General features: G+C 40.5%; 1 protein-coding gene across 11 annotated transcripts in view; it reads right to left on the bottom strand.

Annotated features, from left to right (window-relative positions):
- Positions 1–22,177, bottom strand: part of DOCK5 (dedicator of cytokinesis 5) — a 130,991-nt gene that overhangs the window by 52,834 nt on the left and 55,980 nt on the right. For 10 of the 11 annotated variants that reach the window (XR_003926293.2, XR_003926291.2, XR_003926292.2 and 7 more), the window contains 10 exons: positions 18,744–18,827; positions 9,768–9,808; positions 8,693–8,748; positions 7,785–7,881; positions 3,801–3,949; positions 2,818–2,953; positions 2,515–2,672; positions 1,732–1,813; positions 840–969; positions 39–111 (listed from right to left, as the gene is read on the bottom strand). Coding sequence is in view for 8 of the 11 variants with exons in the window: in XM_030034999.2 (XP_029890859.1) it covers positions 39–111; positions 840–969; positions 1,732–1,813; positions 2,515–2,672; positions 2,818–2,953; positions 3,801–3,949; positions 7,785–7,881; positions 8,693–8,748; positions 9,768–9,808; positions 18,744–18,827 (1,006 nt within the window). In the remaining 3 variants the exon portion in view is untranslated. Of the gene's footprint in view, positions 1–38; positions 112–839; positions 970–1,731; positions 1,814–2,514; positions 2,673–2,817; positions 2,954–3,800; positions 3,950–7,784; positions 7,882–8,692; positions 8,749–9,767; positions 9,809–18,743; positions 18,828–22,177 lie in introns of those variants that run through there. The other variant, XM_030035003.2, reaches the window with a different exon arrangement.

The following is a 22,177-nucleotide window of genomic DNA, read 5'->3' as shown; positions in this document are numbered from 1 at the left end:
CAAGCCAGATGTGATGAACTCTAAAGTCCAGTACTTACTGCTGAAATGGAATAAAATGTTGCTTTTCCTCATCGTCCACCTTTCCATGTATGATATCAGTTATGTCCATCACTGCAACAACACAAGTTCATCACATAGGTTTGCCAAGTTGCTAAAGAATACAGAGGGAGCTTTCCCCTATCAGAATGGAAACAACAGTTGCTTATTTTGGGCCAAGGCCACTCATGACAGCAATAGAGAGCACCACTGCCTTCTCAACTTTTTAAAAAGCACCTTTTCATTGATGTGTAAGTCAGCCTATGGTAGTGAATGTGAATATAGTCTCTGATAAAAAACAGGTGGGACTCAAGCACTTCAAGGCAAAGAAATTACACTTAGATTTCAAATGCTGATTATTTTGAAATTTTCTTCCACCACAAATTTCCAGCAAGTCTCTTCACAAGAGATCACAGGAATTGAACAGGAACTGGATGTCTCATTCACCAAGACTCCTTTAAAAACTCCAGCGTCATCCCATTAGTCATGAGGAGCAAATCCCTCTTTGACAAAGATCTGAAAAGTCTACTGTACTGATGGCAGTGCGTTATCTTTCTAGGGGGTGACAAAACAAAAAGTGAACAGTAGTAACAGTATTTTATCTTCATATACAACTTTTATTAAAAGGTCTCAAAGGGGTACTATATGCAGCTCAGTATCAACATCTCCACTTTGAAGCCAGAGATGGTGAAAGTAAGAGGTTAGCAGGCTTTGCTGACATAAGCATATACTTCCCAATTCCTTAGCCCACTGCCCCAGCCACTGGGCCATGCTATTTTCTCCATTAGTTGAATTTGTCATACCTGCCACACCAAAGGGTCTCCGGAGTCCACAGGTATGTTTCTTCCCATCTTTCAGCTCCATATGCCCCACCCTCACAATCTGACACACCAAGCTGATTTTCGGCCTGATCAAGTCAGAACTGCTTAAATCCTAGAAATTATTTAAAACAGTTATATCAATCTGCTTTATGAATGGAAGAGGACAGAGAAAGACTTTTCTGTTAGATTGTACACACATATTATAAGGAAATTATTATTTTTTTTTTAAAAGTAAACCCAGTATCCTTTGAGCCCTAGGAAAAAAAAAAAACCCATACTATAAAAACACTAGCAATTTCCACACAGCAATTTCTAAACATCCCATTACTCTTTGATAACAAATCCCAGCAACAGTACTGAAAGGAGAGTAAGTGGCATTAATTGCCAAAATACTAGATCCTGATGACAAGGCGGTTAGTTTGTGCCACCTTTGCCAGTTGTCAGAAATTATTCCATTCATGTGCAATTCTTCCATTAACAACTTGTTGCAAAGAAGAAGAGTAGGATCAGCAAAGCAATGAACAACAAACAAGTATGATCTTAAGCCTAGGTTTTTTGGTACAGTTAGGCTCCAACAGAGATGTGCCTAATAGGATTTTCAGAAATGCATGGGTAAGCAACACCCACTGACAGTACTACTGCAAAATAATGCACCTTTACTACTGCTTTGATTTGACATATAAAAAAAAATATTTTTCAGAAGCATTCCTCTGAGGCTGCCTGTAAGATTTTAAGTGTCCATGAAAACACCCCAAAATGCCACGTGATCCCCCTCTGCTGGGTGGGGAGAGGGGAGGGGAAAGGGAAAGAACCCAAAACTTCGATGTTTGCAGCGTGGGGGAAGCATTTCTGGGATGTAAATGCAATAACTTACGGTAAAGACTGCTTGAAGGTTATTTAGTTTCTCAATTTCTTTAGGCATCCCATTACTGCCCCAACGAACCAGGTAATTTTCACTGCAAATAAAGGAATAAAAAAGATATTAAATAAATCAACACCTAACATTCCCATTACCTGGGCAAAAGCTCAAAAGTATTTTGATCTTTGAAGAATATTTGAAAAATTGTGCTAAAATCTTCTATATCAAAGTGATTCTGGAGTGACCCATTTCAGTGAAGGCACAAGGCGGGCACGATGTGAATGGGTACTCTCAGTTACTTCCCTATATAACTGACAGCATGTCCACACCTGATAACTTCAATGATGGAGACAGAGGGTGCCTGACATGTACATGCTTCCTTGATAAAGTTCTTCATATCTTCTCCTACCAGTACAAGATGCCCAACCCTTAGGTGTGAAGTCGTACTGGCTTGACAGCAAACGTCACGCATATACATGATTTAGCAGGAAGCAATTAATCAAATGCATCAAGCCTAGTGACAACAGTAGGGCAATTTAAGAACATAAAGAGACAATCTGGGATTTTGACTAATGTGTCACAGAAATGTCCAGCTTTAAGAAGAGGAGTGCATGGGCTCAGAACCTTGACTTCCTAACTTATCTGAAATTAAATAACCCCCTTCCAAATCACTACTGGGGCAGCAACCAACAGAACTGAAAAACTTATCTGCTGGCTCTTACTTTCTAACCTATACTGGCTTCTTTAGAATGACCACTGTGATGACTAAACTGCTTATGAACCTACAAAAAAACCTACCTGATGAATTTGGAGAGATCAGGATCATAAAGGCTCATTAACAGCTCTGCGTCTTCTCCAATATTGCAGACAAAATTCTTGAAGTTTACATATAGGCTATACGTATGTGTTGTGTTGAATATTGGCTGCCCTCGGAGGTCCAAATTCTGTTGCAGGGACTGCAAAGAAGAGTACTCCCATTAAAAACAAACACAGAAGAATTTAGTTCTACTACCAAAGTAGCACAGTATCCTTAAAAAGAATCTACAAATACAGTAGGTACTAGTTACTTGAAGAGGAAAAAGCCAGCAACAAGAGATGTACCTTCTCCTCCTGGATTCTCTCCTCAATCCTTTTGGATGCAGTTTCATGGGACTTGAAGAGAGAGATTGTGCTGGTTTCATCCGGGTCCAAGATGTTCCCATTGTCATCTCGTACAACCAGGTCCAAACCTAGGATCCTGAGTAGCATGCAAGTCACGAGGACGAAAGAAGCAACACAATAGTTAAAAAGCAAAGGTGACTGAAAGAGCACAAACCACAAATCAGACTGTGGACTGCACTAGGCAGCCAACGCGCACCAACTCCATTCCTTCTAATAATCACATTGTTGGTTTTCCTGTCCCAAAATACTTTTATCCCTCACCCTTCATTTTCCTATTAAAGGGAAAAATAATTAGTCAGGTAACTTAATTCTAAGATTACATCATCTTTGTTCTCACTTAAAGGTTTGTTGGTTTTTTTTAAAAAAAGGTATGTGTATCTATCAGGCTTATGGATTATGGCTAATTATTATTCTTTGCCATAAGCTTTCTTCGTAATTGACTTATTTGACCTGAATCAAGTCTGACAGGCAGATAAATGAGTTCTGGAGACAATCCCTGTTCTGTACAAACGAGTGAAAGGTGGAGTTTTGGTGGCCTATAGAATTGTATTACTCAGTTGCTGATAAAGCAGTTTTGTTCATAACCAGCATCCAAATCCCGCTAGCCAGGCACAAATTGTCCTCCATGGGAAATATGATCATGTGCCAGCATTTCTGCAGAATTAAGACAGGTGAGGTTTCCTGCCAAGTCAAAGAGATTGCTGGCATATGAAGAACCAACTGCTACATGCCCACCTGCCAGGCTAGTCACATTCTGATGGGGACTGAAAGCTGTAATTATCCCCTTTCCAAGGAAAAATGTAAAGCCTAACTCAGTGTTCCCCTTGTGTGGTCATTTACACCATTTTGTATTAATAGCCATCTAGAGCCTTTACTGGGATTTGGGATTCTTCCCTGCCTTCAAGACATAGTTTGGAGCTTACCTGTTGCCATAGTCAATCTTAGCAGTGACTTTCTTCTTGAGCTCAGCTAGCTCATCTTTGGGAAGGGTCCCAGACAGTATCTGCGACCGCCATTCTATCAGGCTGTAAGTCATTTGTTGGACATGCCGAAACTGTGTTGTCTTGTTATCCTACAGAAAAAAGGGACAATTTTAAGCTAGTGATAGCCTGAAAACAATGAGCTCAGTAAGCTTTCTGAAATGTACTCAATTGAGTCTACCGTACAACTTGTATTTAACTAAAAATATCTGAGAAACTGGCATCACATGACACTACAAGATTAGACCCATGGAACAAATTCTCCAGTACTTTGCATTGCCACGGTTTAAGTGTCTCAAGATTCGGGGTCTTCACCATTTCCTCAGGACATTATTTCAGAAAAACCTCATAGACAAAAAATAGGCTTCTTGTGTTTTCCAGCACTTTAACTGCTATGATGAGTGCTTTTTATATAAAGGACAGAAAGATGATGTTAAATGATCGCAACTGTGTTCCAGCAGATTGAGACAGGAATGCCAACTTAATATACAAAGGCTCTTTCTCCTTACCTCTACCACTCTCAGAATGTGTGACATTGGACAAGTAATTTTTTTATGCAGGTTTCCCATTTGTTCTTCTTATTTAGATTGTAAGACTCTGGGGCAAACATTTCATTTGCTTTTAGAAGTCTAAAGGAGATACCAACACATAACTAGTAATGACAGATGACCAACACTGAAGCCCACATAGGCTTTTTCTCACGTCCGTTCCTCCTACAGCTTTCACCAGCCTTAAGAACTCTTCAGCCTCTTTGTTATGTATAAAAAAGGCCCCTTGTCACCAGAATACAACACTAACAACATGAACAACATGGTTATTGGAATCTCCACCCTCACCGCTGTTTACATTGTTAGGAATTATGTTTTAAAGCCAGAACACTAAGCAAATTGAATCCATGAACTCATTTCCATGGCTGCCTGCTCTCTTATCCTGTCTCATCATACACCCAAAATCCATTACATTAAAAAAAGAATGGCAACAAAATGCAGTGATAGTGATATCTGGGATACACTGCTTCCCTGCCAGTATGCATATTATATTTCAAGGTTCATATTCTACCCACTGTTAACTCACGCATGGATTGTCATGTCCATGTGTGACCTCCAGACAAGAGTTTCATGGAAACCAGAGTAGCTCTGTGGAAACACAATAATGTCTCTGGCTGGTGTCTATCAGCAAATAAGGCTGAAGATTATCTGCTCGTCAGAGCACTCATTTTTGTTTACTTTTGTACAGAACTTAATGCAACGCAGTCTTGACTCATCCCATGCTTTTAAGGACTACCCCAGCGGTAGTTGCTCAGAAGCTACCATGCCAGAGGTTGTCCAAAAATGCAATAAAAATATCATTTCGGGATTCCCAGACACCGCCTCCCCTATCTAGCCAGGTACTCCCTCCAGTTTGCTGCAGTCATTGCATTTTCATCTTTTGCTATGAATGCAGCATCTGTAATTATAAAGCACTGACTGAACAGGACATCAAAACCTGCTTTGTGAAGAGTTTCCTCCTGCCATTTCTACTGTTATCTTTAATTAATGAAAATACTTCTCATGCTATTTACTGGTTCCACCCTAATAAAATTAGTCACGCACCTATACAGCTCTTTCCTATAGTTTCAGGTTCCAAGGCTGATGCTGTAATTTAAAAGTGGATAGCTATGTGGCAACCTACCATATTTGTGGCAATATATGCTTAGATAAGTAATTAAGCCTTTAAAAGTGTCAGCCATACCATTTACACTATTCGAAAGGGAACCCAGGCCTCATCCTCTTTACCACTGCATACTGAGCCAGTTACTAGCATGATTCTGACTTGCACTGAGTGTCAAGTGCAGCTCATTTTCAGAGGGAAGTGCCACGAATCAAAGGACATGAAACTTTAATCTATTGGGACAACTTTTATGGTTATGCAGCTCCAAAATGACTGTCAAGAGGTTTTTGACTACATCTCACCCAACAGCTAGTGGGAATTGCCCAGTGGTATATTGCTGGTACATTCAGGCAGCAGCTGACTAGCGTCAGTTCTCTCTATGAAAGCTGTTAACGTTTAACTATGAACCCCAACTGCTCCCACACTGCAGAAAGAGAGACTCATTTCAATTATTTCCCCATTCTAGTCTCTGCAAAGAACATGAATGATATAAACTACTCGTAATTTTCCCCCTGAGAACAGAAATCTAAAGGGATTTATAAATAGCCATCTTCCTTTTGATTGGGGTGAACGTGAAGGGGCTGACAGAGGCTAGATGAGTCTTTTAGTTCCCGTAGGGAAGATACTAGAGACATATTTAGTCAACAAAGAAAAAAAGTGTGTTCTTAACTCATGTAAAAATAATTGCAAAGAAAAGGCAACTTGTCTTAGCTTTCGGGGAAATACAGAGCAGATCTCAATTTGACAGCTAAAGCTAAGTTATCTCTACAGCTGTTTACATTAGCTAACTCCTATTAACTAAATGAAGTTAAAAACTCTCACCCATTTTTATATTTATTTTGCAGTGGAGGTATACCCACTGGTGCAATGGTTGCTGAAACACACAGAAATTAAAGTAGTGAAATGAAGTGCTGCCAAAGAAAAAAATCCCCTATATTCCCTTTTTCTCCTCAAATACCTCTTTCCTCCTTTAGCTTTTTTTTTTTTTTTTTTTTTAATAAACATACTGCAGGGGAAAATAAAATAAACTCAAATCCATTTCAAACCACAACATTTTCCAAGACTATTTTAAGACTTAAATTGGTTAAGCATAGGAACATGAAAGGTTTCTGCGCTTAAGAAAAATAGATTCTGAGGCTAGGATCCTAAAGTTATTCAGAAAAAAAAAAAAGCCAAGAACAAAACTCTCTTTTCACACAGTAATAACGTCACATATGGCTTCTCATTAAATTAAGAGGGTGGAACAAATTCTTGTGGTTTCGTGGCGCACAGACAAAACGTACTTGTGGCCTAGTGAAATTTTCAATAGGAAAGCTTGCTCTGGGTAAACTGAATGGTTAGAGCTAATTTAAAACTATTCTCTCATCTTAATTAAAGTCTCAGAGCACATATTATGCAGGCTGAACTCTCTAATAACTGAAAAAAAATCAAGTTTGACTCTCTTTAATGTGCTTTAATAATCACCTTCAAAAGAAGGCAATTCGTTGTGAATTCCAGTTGTGTTTCTTTGAGCAAGAATGCACCTACCTCAGCAAAACCACCAAATTCATGCATTACCTTGGCTTCTGATTTTTCTGAGGTGACTATCATATGGTCAGTCTTCTAAACAGATTTAGAAGATGAGAGGTCTCTCCCCTGTCCTACTGAGAACTAAATATATTATGTGACACTTCTGACAAGTCAAATCTTCCCCCATCACACATGGCCCTAAACCTCTTCCCATTCCTTGACTATCTTGCCTATTTGAGCTGTAGGCACGCTGGGGCAAGGATCAATCATTCTATTAAGTACCTACAATACTTCTAGAAAAACAGAGTTCACACTTGCTAAAGATTCTGTTAAAACAACATCATGGTTTCTCGCATAACTTTCTTGCACAACAGATATCTTGCATTCATACAGGACAGACACACGACAGGCAAAACAGGAACTCTTATTTTACTAGTGAACTGTGACTCACACACACAGCCCCAGCCAGCTGACATGATGCTGAGTGACTTGTGCCAGTGAGTGCTTCATCAGTGCTGTGTCATCACACAATTATTCAAATACAGTGAACACTGTAGCGCAGACTAAACCACAGTTCTGTCTGTGATCACACATCCCGTTCAGTGGACAGAAGAACATTTTTAGCCTCTCAAGACCAATTTTACAATAATTATAGTTTTACAACTCTGCATGACGTTCTATTCAAAGTCTTAGAATGCCCTGCAAAAAGCCCAGTCTCATCTCATATGAGGTCATGTAATAAAATACCAACCACTGAAGAAAAGTTACCACATATAACTTGTGCCAGATAACTGCCCACTCCCTCAGGGTAGAAGTGAGTTCTTGTCCAAGGGGCAATTCACTTGGAATCACTGTTTCATGTTGTCTAGAAAAAAAAGGAGAAAACAGAAAAAAAGAGATTGAAACTTACTAGTAAAACATCCTTTTTTGATAAATACACAAATCAAAATTTCAAAGGGCTTGATATGCACACAATTCACTCACACACAATGCCAAGATTCTTCAGGCGTTCAATTGGTTCTCCAACACATACATGCACATTCATTACCCATTTTTAATGCAAACACGTTTCAAGTTTCTTTCAGTCTCGTTCTTCTCAATGGATCCATTCCAAAAACATGCTAAATGGACAGAAATTAAGTTTGGAAGAATCACCACTTGCAATGGTAACTTGGCCACAGTTATTAAAAAAAAAAAAAGTACTTTCTAAAGTCTCTTCCTTTGCAACTGCTGTTTTCCTCTCACTATAATGATCACAGAATCAGCTCTAAGAATCAAATGAGGAGTCGTTTCCTCAAATGTTTTCCAAGACAGGAAGGAATCCACGCTCCTGCTGGCTACTTGGCTGCGAGCAGGAGTGTGTTATGACTTGCAAGAGTCCCCAAAGGAGCTAAATGTAGCTTGGTTGACCTGACTCACTACTAACTTGTCTAGCAGAGCTTTCTTATTTTTGCAAATAATATTCTCCTGCACCTATGCCTACAAACTGCTTTGGTATGTACAATGCTCTGAAAAAAAAGAAGTTATGCAGCTCTAGAAATCTAGCACAGGTGGTACGCCCTGCTGCACACACGGACCAGTAGCATTCATTACAACCACCACTACTTAAGTTGTTTGTTTGTTTTTAAATGAAATAGCATTCCATTGTTTCTACATCTCAAGAAGCGCCAACCTACCCCCGGTCCTTCACGATTGCCTCTTTTAAATGGATATATGTTTCTGGGAAAATGCCCTAAAAATAAATACAGAAATAAAATAAATAAACCATACCATAGGATATGACATGACAAAAATGCATTCAACAGAAAGCAGGGGAAAGGGGTAACAGCATGATCAACAGAACAGTAACTGTGACTGATGTTTACTGTTTACCTATACCAGATATGTGTTAGGTCCACCAGCCCCGGTATCACAGGATAGAAAGACGGTAAGGAGCATCAGGTTGCATGCTTGAGCACTATATTTGATATTAGCACCTCAGAGAAGTCAATTCCTTGTTTCACTGTAATGACAGTCGTCTTCCTGTATGAAATGTAAACTCTTGCAAACTATCAGTCATACTCATTTGCCCTTGCTACGAAATATTCTTGGTGTAATTTGTCAAGTTGCCCCGGACCTGTGGTTCTCTAGAAAAGCTCACAACACATGACAGCATTTGTAGAAATTCACCAGTCCCAAGTCTCCTTTATTTAAAAGACACCTTCTAGGAGTGCTGCAATCCTTTTCTATTTCTTTTTCATTCCCCTTTACGCCTGAAAAATGGAGACTGTGAAAGATGTTACCACATGAGAGGTGCCAGGATTCCAATGGGAAACCAGATTTCCATCCAGTTTTCAGGCTGGTTTCACAAACCTCTGGAGGTTTGGCTACAATACATGCATGCATAATTTTTGGAATATTTTCCAAGTCAAATCAAAACTCTAATCTTACCACTACATATAACTAATGCTGGATGCGTACAGGTCCAAGACCATAATAATAAAGCAATAAGCTAGTGTATGCAGATACGCAAGAGTCAATTTAGCTAGTTCAAACTACATTACACATGCTTACAATAGTACCCAGTTAATGGTTCTGAACATTTAGCTCAAGGGTATTTATTTCTATCACTAAGGAAAAGGACATAGTGATCAGGAGACCTGCACAGTATTAAGACAAGAAATACAGCAGAAGCATAGCAGATTACAGCACCGAATGGGGTCTGGCAAGGTGTGAAATAAAAATCAGAGTTACTGAAAAGTGAGGTCATACCTTCTTAGATTTATTTCGGAGTGTGTATCCTCGGTACCAGCCTGTCAAAGGGAAACAAATTTTTTTTTTTTCCTGTCTACAGCAATTAAATTCACATTTGTCATTCTCACCACATTTCTACAACATAAATCTATTGATCTTGCTCACTTGAGATCTACTATTGCGAAGACACTTCTGCTCTGTTTGTAGGAGGCTTGGTTCCTAAGAGTAGGGTAGAAGGGTGTCTCTTCCTACCATGAACTGACACCCTCACTTCTACTCTGGAGATCCATTTGGGTTGTACTGATAGGGCTCAATGGAAAAGCAGGCCACTCCATGCTATACATTTTGAAAGTGACAATCCTTGTTCCATAAACCTTGCAAGTTACATACACAGCACTGAACTACTGCTATGATCATTTGACAGATGAGGCAGACACACAGACATGCACGCAGAACTACCAGCCCAAGGTCACATAGCATGTATCCGACAAAGAGAAATATTCAAGTGTCCCAAGTCCAATTCCATTCCACTCCTTTAAAATTTTCTTTTCTATGAAGTACATTTTCATCCAAATCATCTTATAGTTCCACATTGTATAGGTTCTTTATTTTCTTCTGTGACTCAGGCTAACACCTTCCTTCAAAGGAAAGCTGAAAGAGAATGTCTTATTAAGTAAGACAAAAAAAAAACCAAAACCCACCCTGAACTGCTTGCCCATGTACAGATATTGTTTCTCAATATTATCTTGACAAGATCTAGTAAAGTGTAAGATACAAAGTAGTAACTGTGGTTCCCAAGACTCAGAAGCGTATGTCACTTTCAGACGTACATTTCTCCTCACTTCAGCACCTGAGATTTGACCAGCATTTTGATTTCAAGGTCACTGAAATGCAAGCGTATGAAAAAATTGCCGTATTTGTTATGTCCTCAAGTGAGCCTTCCTTAATGAGCAGACAAGAGAGAAGAAAAGCTGTGGGCAAGTCACTCCCGCTCTTCTTTCACCACCTCCAAACTGTGTGAGACAAAGGGTTTTTACTCTTCACCCTCACCTTCGTCATTTGTCCTGGCTATGTAAGAGCTATGCATGATCAAGCACTCTTTCCGCTGGGTGCCTGTTCCTTGCCATAAGCAACAGTTTCCCTCACCTTCAGTCCTCCTGAAGTTACTCTACTGGAAATAACAAACTAAACATTTTAGAAGAAGAATCTGCTCCATTTTAAATGCTGATGTGCAGACAATGTCCCTTGTGTTGCTCTGGGATAGGATGCAAACTTGCACTTTCTCACTGACTCTTAGCCACTAAAAACATCGTTCCAAATGTGAAAACTCTCTGCGACCCGAACTCTCAATTAACCATGCTCCTAGAGCACCGTTTTTTGACTCTTCTCCTAAGGTTCTACTTGCATTGAAACTGAAAACACCGACCCTACCTCTTAGCAGACATGAAGGATATAGATTATGGTCTATAATGCATGAATGATGTTCAGAGCTATCAAGACAGACAACACTGATCCAAGACGATTACGTTCAGCTGACTGGCAGAGGGAGCAGCATCAAGGCAGCAAAGGGATTTAAGGGAATAATGAGGCAAGGAAGAGAGGAGGGGAGGGTGGGTTTTTGGGTGGGTTTTTTGGGGGTTTTGTTTCTTTTTGTTTTTCCCCCCATATATTTATATATTTAGCAAAGAAGGTTCTATAAAGAACCACGGATCTGAGACCCCTCGACCATTTTGGCCTGTTCAGGACACTGGTTGAGAGAGGCCCTTGGGAGACAGTCCTGAAGGGCAAAGGGGTCCAGGAAGGCTGGACATTCTTCAAGAAGGAAATCTTAAAGGCTCAGGACCAGGCTATTCCCATGTGCCGCAAGAGGAACCACCAGGGAAGACAATGGGCCTGGCTGAACAGGGGGCTTTTGCTGGGACTCAGGGAAAAAAGGAGAGTTTATCATCTTTGGAAGAAAGGGCAGGCAACTCAGGAAGAGTACAGGGATCTTGTTAGATCATACAGAGAGGAAATTAGAAAGGCAAAAGCTCAGCTAGAACTAAATCTGGCCGCTATCATAAGAGACAACAAAAAATGTTTTTACAAATATGTTAACAATAAAGAGAGCCAAGGAGAATATCTATCCTTTATTGGATGCAGAGGGGAACATTGCCACCAAAGCTAAGGAAAAGGCTGAGGTACTTAACGCCTTCCTTACCTCAGTCTTTAACAGCAAGACCAGTTATCCTCAGGGTACTCAGCCCCTGAGCTGGAAGACAGGGATGGAGAGCAGAATATACCCCCCATAATCCAGGAGGAAATAGTTAATGACCTGCTATGCCGTCTGGACACTCACAAGCCTATGGGACCAGATGGGATCCATCCAAAAGTACTGAGGGAGCTGGCAGAGGAGCTTGCCAAGCCACTCTCCATCATTTGTCAGCAATCCTGGTCAACAGGGGAGGTCCCAGACAACTAGAGGCTGGCCAATGTGACATCCATTTACAAGAAGGGTCCGAGGTAGGATCTGGGGAACTACAGGCCTGTCAGCCTGACCTCGGTACCAGGGAAGATTACAGAGCGGTTCATCTTGAGTGAGCTCACATGGCATGTGCAGGATAACCAGGGGATCAGGCCCAGCCAGCACGGGTTCATGAAAGGCAGGTCCTGCTTGACCAACCTGATCTCCTTCTATGACCAGGTGACCCACCTAGTGGATGAGGGAAAGGCTGTGGATGTTGTCTACCTGGTCTTCAGTAAGGCCTTTGACCCTGCCTCTCACAGCATACTCCTTGAGAAGCTGGCGGCTCATGCCTTAGACAAGTGTACCCTTTGCTGGGTGAAAAACTGGCTGGCTGGATGAGCCCAGAGGGTTGTGGTGAACGGAGTTAAATCCAGTTGGCGGTGGGTCACAAGTGGTGTTCCCCAGGGCTCAGTATTGGGGCCAGTTCTGTTTAATATCTTTATCAATGATCTGGACGAGGGGAATCGAGTGCACCCTCAGCAAGTTCGCAGATGACGCCAAGTTGGGAGGAAGGGTCAATCTGCTTGAGGGTAGGAAGGCTCCACAGAGGGATCTGGACAGGCTGGATCGATGGGCCGAGGCCAATTGTATGAGGTTCAACAACACCGAGTGCCGGGTCCTGCGCTTGGGTCACAACAACCCCATGCAACACTACAGGGCTGGGGAAGAGTGGCTGGAAAGCTGCCCAGTGGAGAAGGACCTGGGGGTGTTGGTCAACAGCCGGCTGAGTATGAGCCAGCAGTGTGCCCAGGTGGCCAGGAAGGCCAACGGCACCCTGGCCTGTATCAGAAATCGTGTGGCCAGCAGGAGCAGGGAGGTGATTGTTCCCCTGTACTCGGCACTGGTGAGGTGACACCTCGAGTACCGTGTTCAGTTCACTACATACAAGAAAGACACTGAGGTGCTGGAGCGTGTCCAGAGAAGGGCAACCAAGCTGGTGAGGGGCCTGGAGCACAAGTCTTATGAGGAGCGGCTGAGGGGACTGGGGTTGTTTAGTCTGGAGAAAAGGAAGCTGACGGGAGACCTTATCGCTCTCTACAACTACCTGAAAGGACGTTGTAGTGATGTGGGTGCTGGTCTCTTCTACCAAGTAACTAATGATAGGATGAGAGGAAATGGCCTCAAGTTGCAGCAGGGGAGGTTTAGATCAGATATTAGGAAAAATTTCTTTACTGAAAGGGTTGTCAGGCATTGGAACAGGCTGCCCAGGGAAGTGGTGGAGTCACCATCCCTGGAGGTATTCAAAAAGTGCATAAACAAGGCACTTCAGAACATGGTTTGGTGGGCATGGTTGACAGTTGGACTCAATGATCTTAAAGGTTTTTTCCAACTTAAACTATTCTATGATTCTATAAATTAGAGCTTAGGGTGGGGCTTTTTTGTTTTGTTGGGGTTTTTTGAGGGGGGGGGGGTTGTGTTTGTTTGGGTTTTATTTGTTTGTTTTTAAGCACAGTTTTGTCCCCTTTCTCTAGCAATAAGAAGGTAAATCAGCTTGACCACATAAACCCCAATATTCCAGTAGTGAGTTAGGAGAAAAGAAGATATTCCATTCCTTCCACAGGATGAAGATAAGATTATACATTGATCATGGACCAATGGATAAAGTACTGGATTAGGGATGAGAAGATTTAGGGTCTATTTTTATCTATCTAAGTTGTAATTAATTGAATGGTCAAGTAGAAGTTATTTAGGGTGCGATACAAAGCTCGTGGAACTTAACAAGAATATTTTCCCAGTGATTTCAATTCCATTTGACACAGTCTCTCAGCCCTTCTACACCACCGCTTCCTCGTATTTAAAATGGCTTCTTGGCATTAACCACATTCCTGTAAAATATTTTGCGATCACTGCATAAAAGCATGTTGTATATTATTACGCAAAACTATTTCAGCAAGTATCTCATGCAGTTTTTTCAGAATTCTGCTCCAATTTTCAATAATCTTATCCATCATTTTAAAAGGAACAAAAGCTTTTGGCAGTGGTCAATTGATTACTTGATTTCTTCTTAAAGAAAACCAAAATCTGCCTAAAGCTTCAGAGGAATGATAGACTATTTAAGTGTTTCTCTTGAGTACTTTCCCCAAGCAGAGATGTGCTAAATGGAGAAAGGCTTTTCAGTTGAAGATGACATGGCAAATTTCAGGTACTACAACACTCTTTCAAACTGAAGTCTGATTAAGACCACAAGGATAGCAGACTTGCAAAGAAAGGTCATAAAGTTTGGGTTTTGTTTTTTTTTTGTTTTTAAATAGAACATAGAACACAGGTCCTCAATTGTACCTCTCATTAAATGGATTTTATGCAATATATAAAAGATCAGAAAATCTAAGAAAAATTATTCAAATTACAATAGTTTAGACAACGAAAAGTTATACACAGCAATCCCAGGTCACGTGCTTAACCACAAGGTCTTTGTTCCTCTTCCACTGTAGTGTACTGTTGCTCAGTACCACAACGTACACCACTGCACTGTACTGAAATAAAACAAGGAATTGCTTCCTTTACCTAGAGGGGTCAGAGGAAAGATAAAAGACTGAAACTAGGAACAAATTCAATACAAACTTATTTTCATCAGGAGAAGAAACTGATCAGAATCATGGTATGTGGGCACACGTTCCTTCTACCCACAATTTGGCTATTTCCCACAGCTTGCAACTGCAGATTAGAAAAGATTCCCCTAAACAGAAATGTATCCTCCCCAGCTCACTGCTCAAGGTCAGATTCCCAGAGAGTAAGTAAATCCTGCACTGAAGCAACGTTCAAAGTACTGGATGCAGCAAGTTTCCTTCTTTTCTTGGATTTTGCAGCATATGCCCAGTCATGACAATATTTGGCAAACAACAGGATAAGCACGCACTGCTTACCTTATTATCAAGTGGAAAAAGTAATTTTGTACAAAGACCTTATGCTCTTCTGCAACCAGACAGCCAACCAGAGAAAGGAGGAAAAAAAATATCTTGCTTTGCAGTTTACAAGAGTGTATCATGACCAAGACACCTAAACTAACAAAACCGCGCTTTGCAGAAGGTATATGTATATTTGTTTTAAAGGGAAGGTAAGTCTAAGAAAACTGGTATCCTCCAGATCTTCATGTATAATAAATACACCATGGTGTTTCAAAGCACGCATGAAGCCCAACTAAGCATTTCAAAAGTTATTTAAAAACAGTCTCAAAGTAAAACACTGAATATGCAAATTTAGACCCTATCTACAGGGCAAACCCCACTTACACCTGCACCTAATGGCAGATCGACAAAGATGCAGTATGCCACAATCTTCATTTTCCTGGACTGAAGGAAACGCTGCACAGTCTAGACTATGGGGTTATACAACCCAATAGCAAACAGCTCTCAGGTTGTCCCTATACCGATTTGAGCTGCATCAGACATCAGCACATTAGAGCTTGTACTAGAAATATTTGAAACCTTTAGTTCAAACTGCTCAGTCTGTGGTTTCAGTTCCGATGACCTTCACTCACAATCCAAGCCTAACTGTGTAGTTGTAACTGAGACTTATAAAACATCAGGCAAAGCATCTGTTTAGAAAGCTTTACCAACAGAAGTGCAATGCCAGAGTCTCACCCCAAATTGGGCCAACTTTCCAAGGACTTCCAGTCTTTGCAACAGGCCTCTAACTCCTGATAGCATGCGCTAGCATAAATGAGCAGGGATTTTGCAATTTAAAGGTACTTTCTCTCATTGTGAGGCCATTAGGCAGTACAACAGCAGCACCTGACTGCAGGCACTCCACCTTAAGAGTTTGAGAGACACTACAGTCTCTGGCAAAGCCATGTAACTGTAACCTTCGTGTGCCACAGAGGCCTGCACCAAAATGCATCCATACCTTCTGGCTTGCACTTTAATTCACTTTATTGCTCTTTGCTTCTCTCACACCTCCCCCAGTAGCTCAGCTGTATCAGTGTTATGTCTCAAAGCTATTCAGCCTGTTGAGAATCAGATAACGTTTATTGTTAACAGCAAAACGCAGTGCAAGCTTCAACCTTGCTGCTTCACTGTCAAGGAACAAACTGTGCACTTCAATTCTTATAGACAGAGCAGAGCCAGCCAAAACCCCAGATGCAGAATATAAAGAGCTTTCAATTGAAGGCTGTTTGATACACAGCCAGCCTTTGCTGAACGTGGCTGAGGAATGAGTACCTGCTGACTTCAACCAGGAGGAAAAAAGAGGCATGTTCTAGATGACTGACAGAGCAGGAAAACTGGGGTGCAACAGCCCTGAGAACCTTCTGGTAACTCACAAAAGATGTTTCTGTGCATCCTGAGGTAGGGAACAATAGCAAGGAGCAAGATTTTCCAAGCGGCTATTACCATTACCTGAGAGCCTCTGGACAATCCTGAAAAACTCCGCCTTAATCCCCTAAAGAATATTACCGATAGCCTAAGAAACACCCTCAGCTGGGAGCTGCAGGTATAACCTACACTGACTGAAAAAAGGACTTCACAAGGCATCTCTAAGCCTTTCTTCTTGCAAAACCAACGCCCTGGTTAAATGGAACCTTTTTCTAAATTGAGAGTTGTGTATCCAGATAAGAACAGTGATTAGTGGAACAAAACCCCACTTTTATCAGACTGGAGTTGTATTTGTAATCATACATCATTAGCATAAGAAAAAACAGAAAAGCTTCTTGTGAGAACACTAATTCTCAAAAACACAACCCGCATATCTGGAAACAAAGCTGAAAGCTGACATCACAAAAGAAAGAAAAATACATACAATAAGACATGAGAATTTCCTCCCAAGCAGACAGAACACCAGAATTTGGAATTTTTAAGATGAATTTATGAGAAATAAGACCAGACCAACAGAGAAGTTACCATCTTGGAGACAATTTGCATATTTTCCTTTAGATTCACAAATGTCTGGCCTGAATTTTTCTCTGGTCTTTCCAGAAAAGTTTTTAGTTGTACTGCAGTAATTCCTAGGTGCCTCAGTCACAAATTAAGATGCCACACTGGTGGCTCAGCATATGAAAACAATGAAAACACATTCACTTTCCCAAACAATTTACAATCAATCTTCTCACACTGAAGTTCCAGACTGGGACATTTCAGGTAAAAAACAAGGATGCTATTTGGGTATTCATTTCCTATTCTTGACTGTCTCTCTGTTAAACAGCTGATTACAGACCAAGTACTAGGATTAAACAGTGATGTTGCTTTAAAAAAAAAAAAAAAAAAAAAAAAAAAAAAAAAAAAAGAGGAAGAAATACCCTAACATTTTGGGAAGTACAAGATGCATCTTCATGAGGGCAGTTTTCATCCCTGACACTCCCTCTTCCTTGTGTTTTTTGCAAAACCAGTTCAAAAATTAGTACTATTACACAGGGATTTTCTTCCCTTTCTCCCTCTCTCTCTACCCCCCTGCCACACTCACCACTATCACACACATCAGTGTACAAACACACATCAGCAACATAATCTGCTTTGACATGTAGGAACTGGCTGGCTGTTTCCAGTGTCAAGGTCAAAGAGAAGTGGAAAGAGAACAATTGGCTAAGAACAAATTGCTAAACACACAGCTTGCTGCTCCCAGCAGAGATACTAAAGAGTTTTTGTATGTTGAGTCTTTTTCAAACTGAAGCTGCTTGTGAAAATTACTGAGTTTATATTTTGGGAAGAATCTTTAAATTTTGGAAAGCCTTCCAAATGAAGTAGTGACTAGTACATTCTTTAAAATAATTAAATGGCTGTGTTCCATTCCTGATATTGAAATCTTCATTAAACAGTCTGGTTTAGTAAGTAGATATGAAACACACAAGTGTAATTTTCATCTTGTTTAAAATAGGCATTTTGTTTTCCTTTCTTCAAGATGTTTTACATTAAGGTATGTATTATGAAAAACTTCCTAGTAAAGTACTGGGAGAAACAGCCTAAAAAGGGCATGGAAGGTCCACAGCTGGAGGCTTTTTAAAACACATAATGCCAGTTTGTGATATTATAGTTTAAACCAACATTACTTTTGAAACAATTAGACCTGCCCTCTCCTTTTCTTTCATCCACTGCCTCCGTTGTCTCAGATCAAAGAACTAATTCAGGTTAAAAGCTACTTTTAAAAAAATTACTATTATTTTCCAGCTAGATCAGTTCATCACATGACTATACAAGCACTTGGGCCGGCACAAGGAGGAGCCAAGGTAAACAGCTGTGGTGTGAAAACAGGAATTAACAGCGAGAAGTGTTTCTTTCTCTTGCAGTGCTGCCTTGAGATACCAGTGAAATCTTACCTTGACAAACCTCTGCCAGGAACAGTGTAGATATGATTGCCGCTTCTGTACTTCATGCATTTTTAATACCGTTTTAAAAGTAAAGTGCATACAGCAAACACTACATAGCACGCTTTGCACTTTTGGGCATATCAGAAGTTGAAAATCTAGATCTGAAATTTGTATTATTTAAAAAAAAATCCTGATTTGTTATATTTACTTTCAAAAACCACTGCAAAGTACTTGGAAGTGATCTGCAACCTACCTTCATACATCTCCAAAATGTGAACAGTATCGCCAACTTGCAAGGAGAGCTCCACATCTTGGACGGCGTCGTAATTGTAGATTGCTAAAAGGGGGAAAAGGTGGGAGACAGAGATGAAAAACACAATCGTGAAAGCTGTGAGGTAATCAGATTTTGAAATCTGGTATCATGGCACCTGTCAAAGGCAGAATATGGTTTTGAAAAGGCACTGTAAAGTTACTAAGCTATCTTGTGTATATAATACACCAGAAAAGTATGTAGCATTTCTATTTCCAGATTCTACCATCAGTTCCTGCAAGGATAAGAAACATTATTCTTAACAGCCAACAAAGTTTCTCTTTTACCTTTAAGAATACACACATGTGACGCTATATGAAGAAGCTGTTATCTTCCCACGTTACTGACAACCTGCCCAGCAAAGGTCACTATTACCTCAGGCAGAGGTTATGGATCCATTAGGTAATTGACATTTTTTTATTGGCATTTCACAGGACTAACTGCAATGTGGCACTCGCAAGCACTGGCAAAACAACATTAATTGGATGTCATAAGAAAAAATGCCACTATTCTATACTAAATGCCTCAGACTATTAGTTACTAAAGGCTCTTTCCAGACAAGAACCAATCTTAGCATGAAAACTTGAGATTCTCTGCAAATTTAATCCCTACCAAAGACAAAGCTAATTTGAATGCTTATCGGATTTCCAGTGGGAATAGGATTAAGTCCAGAAGCCCATGCTTCTAAACTGCCTTTTCTCTGGAACTTTCTTGAGGTGCACAGTTTCACTGCGCAAAGCAGAAGAGCCCTCCTTAGAGCTGCTAGAGGATTGTCAAGATGAGAAAGTTTAATTTGAATTTGCTTTCAAACCAATGCAAGTAAAAAGAAATAAAGCAGTCAGGAAAATGCTTTCCTATGGTTCAATGAATTGATCGGCTAAGTCAGAACAGGCCACTCCTTGCAAAAATGAGATTATCTTATTTATTTATTTAAAACACTGGTTTAAGTGCAGATCACATCTTAAATGCAGCAATGCAATCTTCTCATGCACATAAGTGTCATATTTACATAGCCAAATCTGTTCCCCAATGTATTAGTGAAGTAAGCACAATGTTTATTTTTAAGAAGGCAAATAAACCATGCAAACTTTTTCAGGGGGGCTTTGGGAAAATTCTTCAGACTTCAGAGGTTTTTGAAGAACTGTATTTGAAGAACTCACTCTGAAAATTAAATAAATAAATTAAAAATTGAGCTCTTATGTTAGGAAATTCGCATCAAATGCCTATCATTTCCGTCAAGATGAGGTATATTGCCTCCTGGCAACGATCCAGCATAAACAAATGACTGTGGCTTACCACACCGGAAATTCTCTCATATATACCAGCTTTCTTTAAAATATTGTAACTATAAATAATCCAACAGAAGTAGGCAGGCGATCTGAATTCCCTGCAGTATCTGAAATAGACCCTGATCACAGATACTTATTTTCTTATGCTGCAGGGGCAGTGTTTGGTCACAGTGGCCCTAATTCATGCCTACCATAACTTCAGTGCCTGCAGAGATACACAGGCACAGAATACGCATTGAATCTATTAACGTTGTTTTCCAGAGGGTTACAGGAATGTTAGTGGACTTATGCTCCTAAGGCACTAGCTGCTCCAACTTCCAGTTTCCTCTCCCTCCCCGCAATGGTGTTGTAAGCCAAGATATTAAAAACTGACTGGTGATCTGGATATTCAGTTTAGACACCTTAAAGGCCCCAGAATAGGCCTGAAAGTAAAAATCCCATCAACATTTTTGCAGAAAAATTTGGATAATGTTTATGGCCAAACATGACCGTACACAGGAGTAGATCAGAGTAATCCATTATGAACTACCTTGTACTGACAGATGCCGAGATCATAACTTGACGGAAGAGCTGGTTAATACTGTATTCGATTCAGTGAAAAAGAAACCGTTCTGCCAGATATAGAAAATAATTCTGCAAGGGTTTGCAGAGGTCAGCATAAAAGTGCAGCACCCGACCCAAAGGAAAGTAAACTCCCTGCAGCCATGCCTTCTGTTGCCGTAAACCTGCCAAATCACTAACGTTAAGCAGGGATGTTGCAATCCGTTACTTGGATGGGACATCTCCAAACCTCCCCAAGGAGCAGCAGGAAGCAGTGTGGATGGATAAAAAAATCCAGGCTTCCTCTGGAGTTGCTGCTGAACTGTTGGCCCATAATGTGCTCCGGGGACACTGCACTACAGAGGAGGTGTCATTCCTCAGGTGGAGTCCAGGCATCAAGCAGTCTATGAACATTAATAATCCTATAGCACTGTCAACAGACTCAGAAGATTTAAAGCAGAGCACCTTAGCCAATTTCTAACTTGGCTGATTACATTCTGTCTACTGAAGCCTCCTCCTGTGGTTACAGCTGGACTGCCTTAGTTTCTGTCCTAAAATGCTGTTTGGGATTCCTGTTTCATGGCTGTGCTCACCATGAGAAATGGCTGCTGTTCAGAAATGCACGTGTGCTTATATGTATAGGGATTCCTACATACAGTTTCTAGATGCCTTGGGTTTCTCTGGGACAAACAGACATTATATAAATACCAGTCTGTATTCTTCCATAAATTGCTGCTTTAGCTTCAGACAAAAGCAGTCTGAGCAGCACCAAGTGTCTAACAGAAAGGTGGGCGGGCATCAGACAAGCCTTTCTTTTGAGAACACAGACAGTTAATTCAAAACCAAAGAGCACAACAGCCACAAGAAGAGGGAGAACTAAACACTGCAGTTCCCTTTCACTCACCAAAGATCACAACAACCACAAGACAGAGAACTAAACATTGCAGTTCCCTTCCCTTCTCTTCCCCTGCTTTACCAGAAAGGTTTCAGATCCCGATGTGTAGCATTTATAAGCTAAAGGGACACGCTTCTGCCTCTGCATATCAAAAAAAAGGCAAGATCTGTAGTATCTTGCTTTGCTAGATTGAATTAAGCAAGAACAGAGAGTCACTGTATATAAAATCTCCTACCCAATGGTTATGCGCAAGGTTATAAGACAAATTGCTGGCATATTTTCCCTGGGAGCTTTACTGTTTGCAACTGATGCTTCCTGCTCCTTGAAGTCAGTCCTGTCCGAAATAGTCCATCTGCAGTTATTTGAACTGCTTAGCCTCTTTTTCATTGTGTGTATTTAATCTGACCTCTTTCAGACTTAAAAGAAAAATGAAGCTGCACATAACAAACATGGTCATGGCATGAAAAAATAAAAATCCTTCATAGAAAACCCTGACAGAGCAGCAAGAAAGGAAGAAGGAGAAAAAAATTACAGAGACTTTTGCCCCCAAATTTGCAGGAATATCTGAAGTTAAGTCTTTTCACTTCAAGTTAAACTTCAGTTGAGATTTTGTCCTTTAAAATTCACTTTAGACCAGTGATCCTGTTCCTTTT

This window comes from Aquila chrysaetos, chromosome 13 (assembly GCF_900496995.4).
Source record: "Aquila chrysaetos chrysaetos chromosome 13, bAquChr1.4, whole genome shotgun sequence".
Taxonomy (NCBI): domain Eukaryota; kingdom Metazoa; phylum Chordata; class Aves; order Accipitriformes; family Accipitridae; genus Aquila; species Aquila chrysaetos.
The sequence above is the reverse complement of the archived record's forward strand: the minus strand, read 5'-3'. Positions and strand labels throughout refer to the sequence as shown.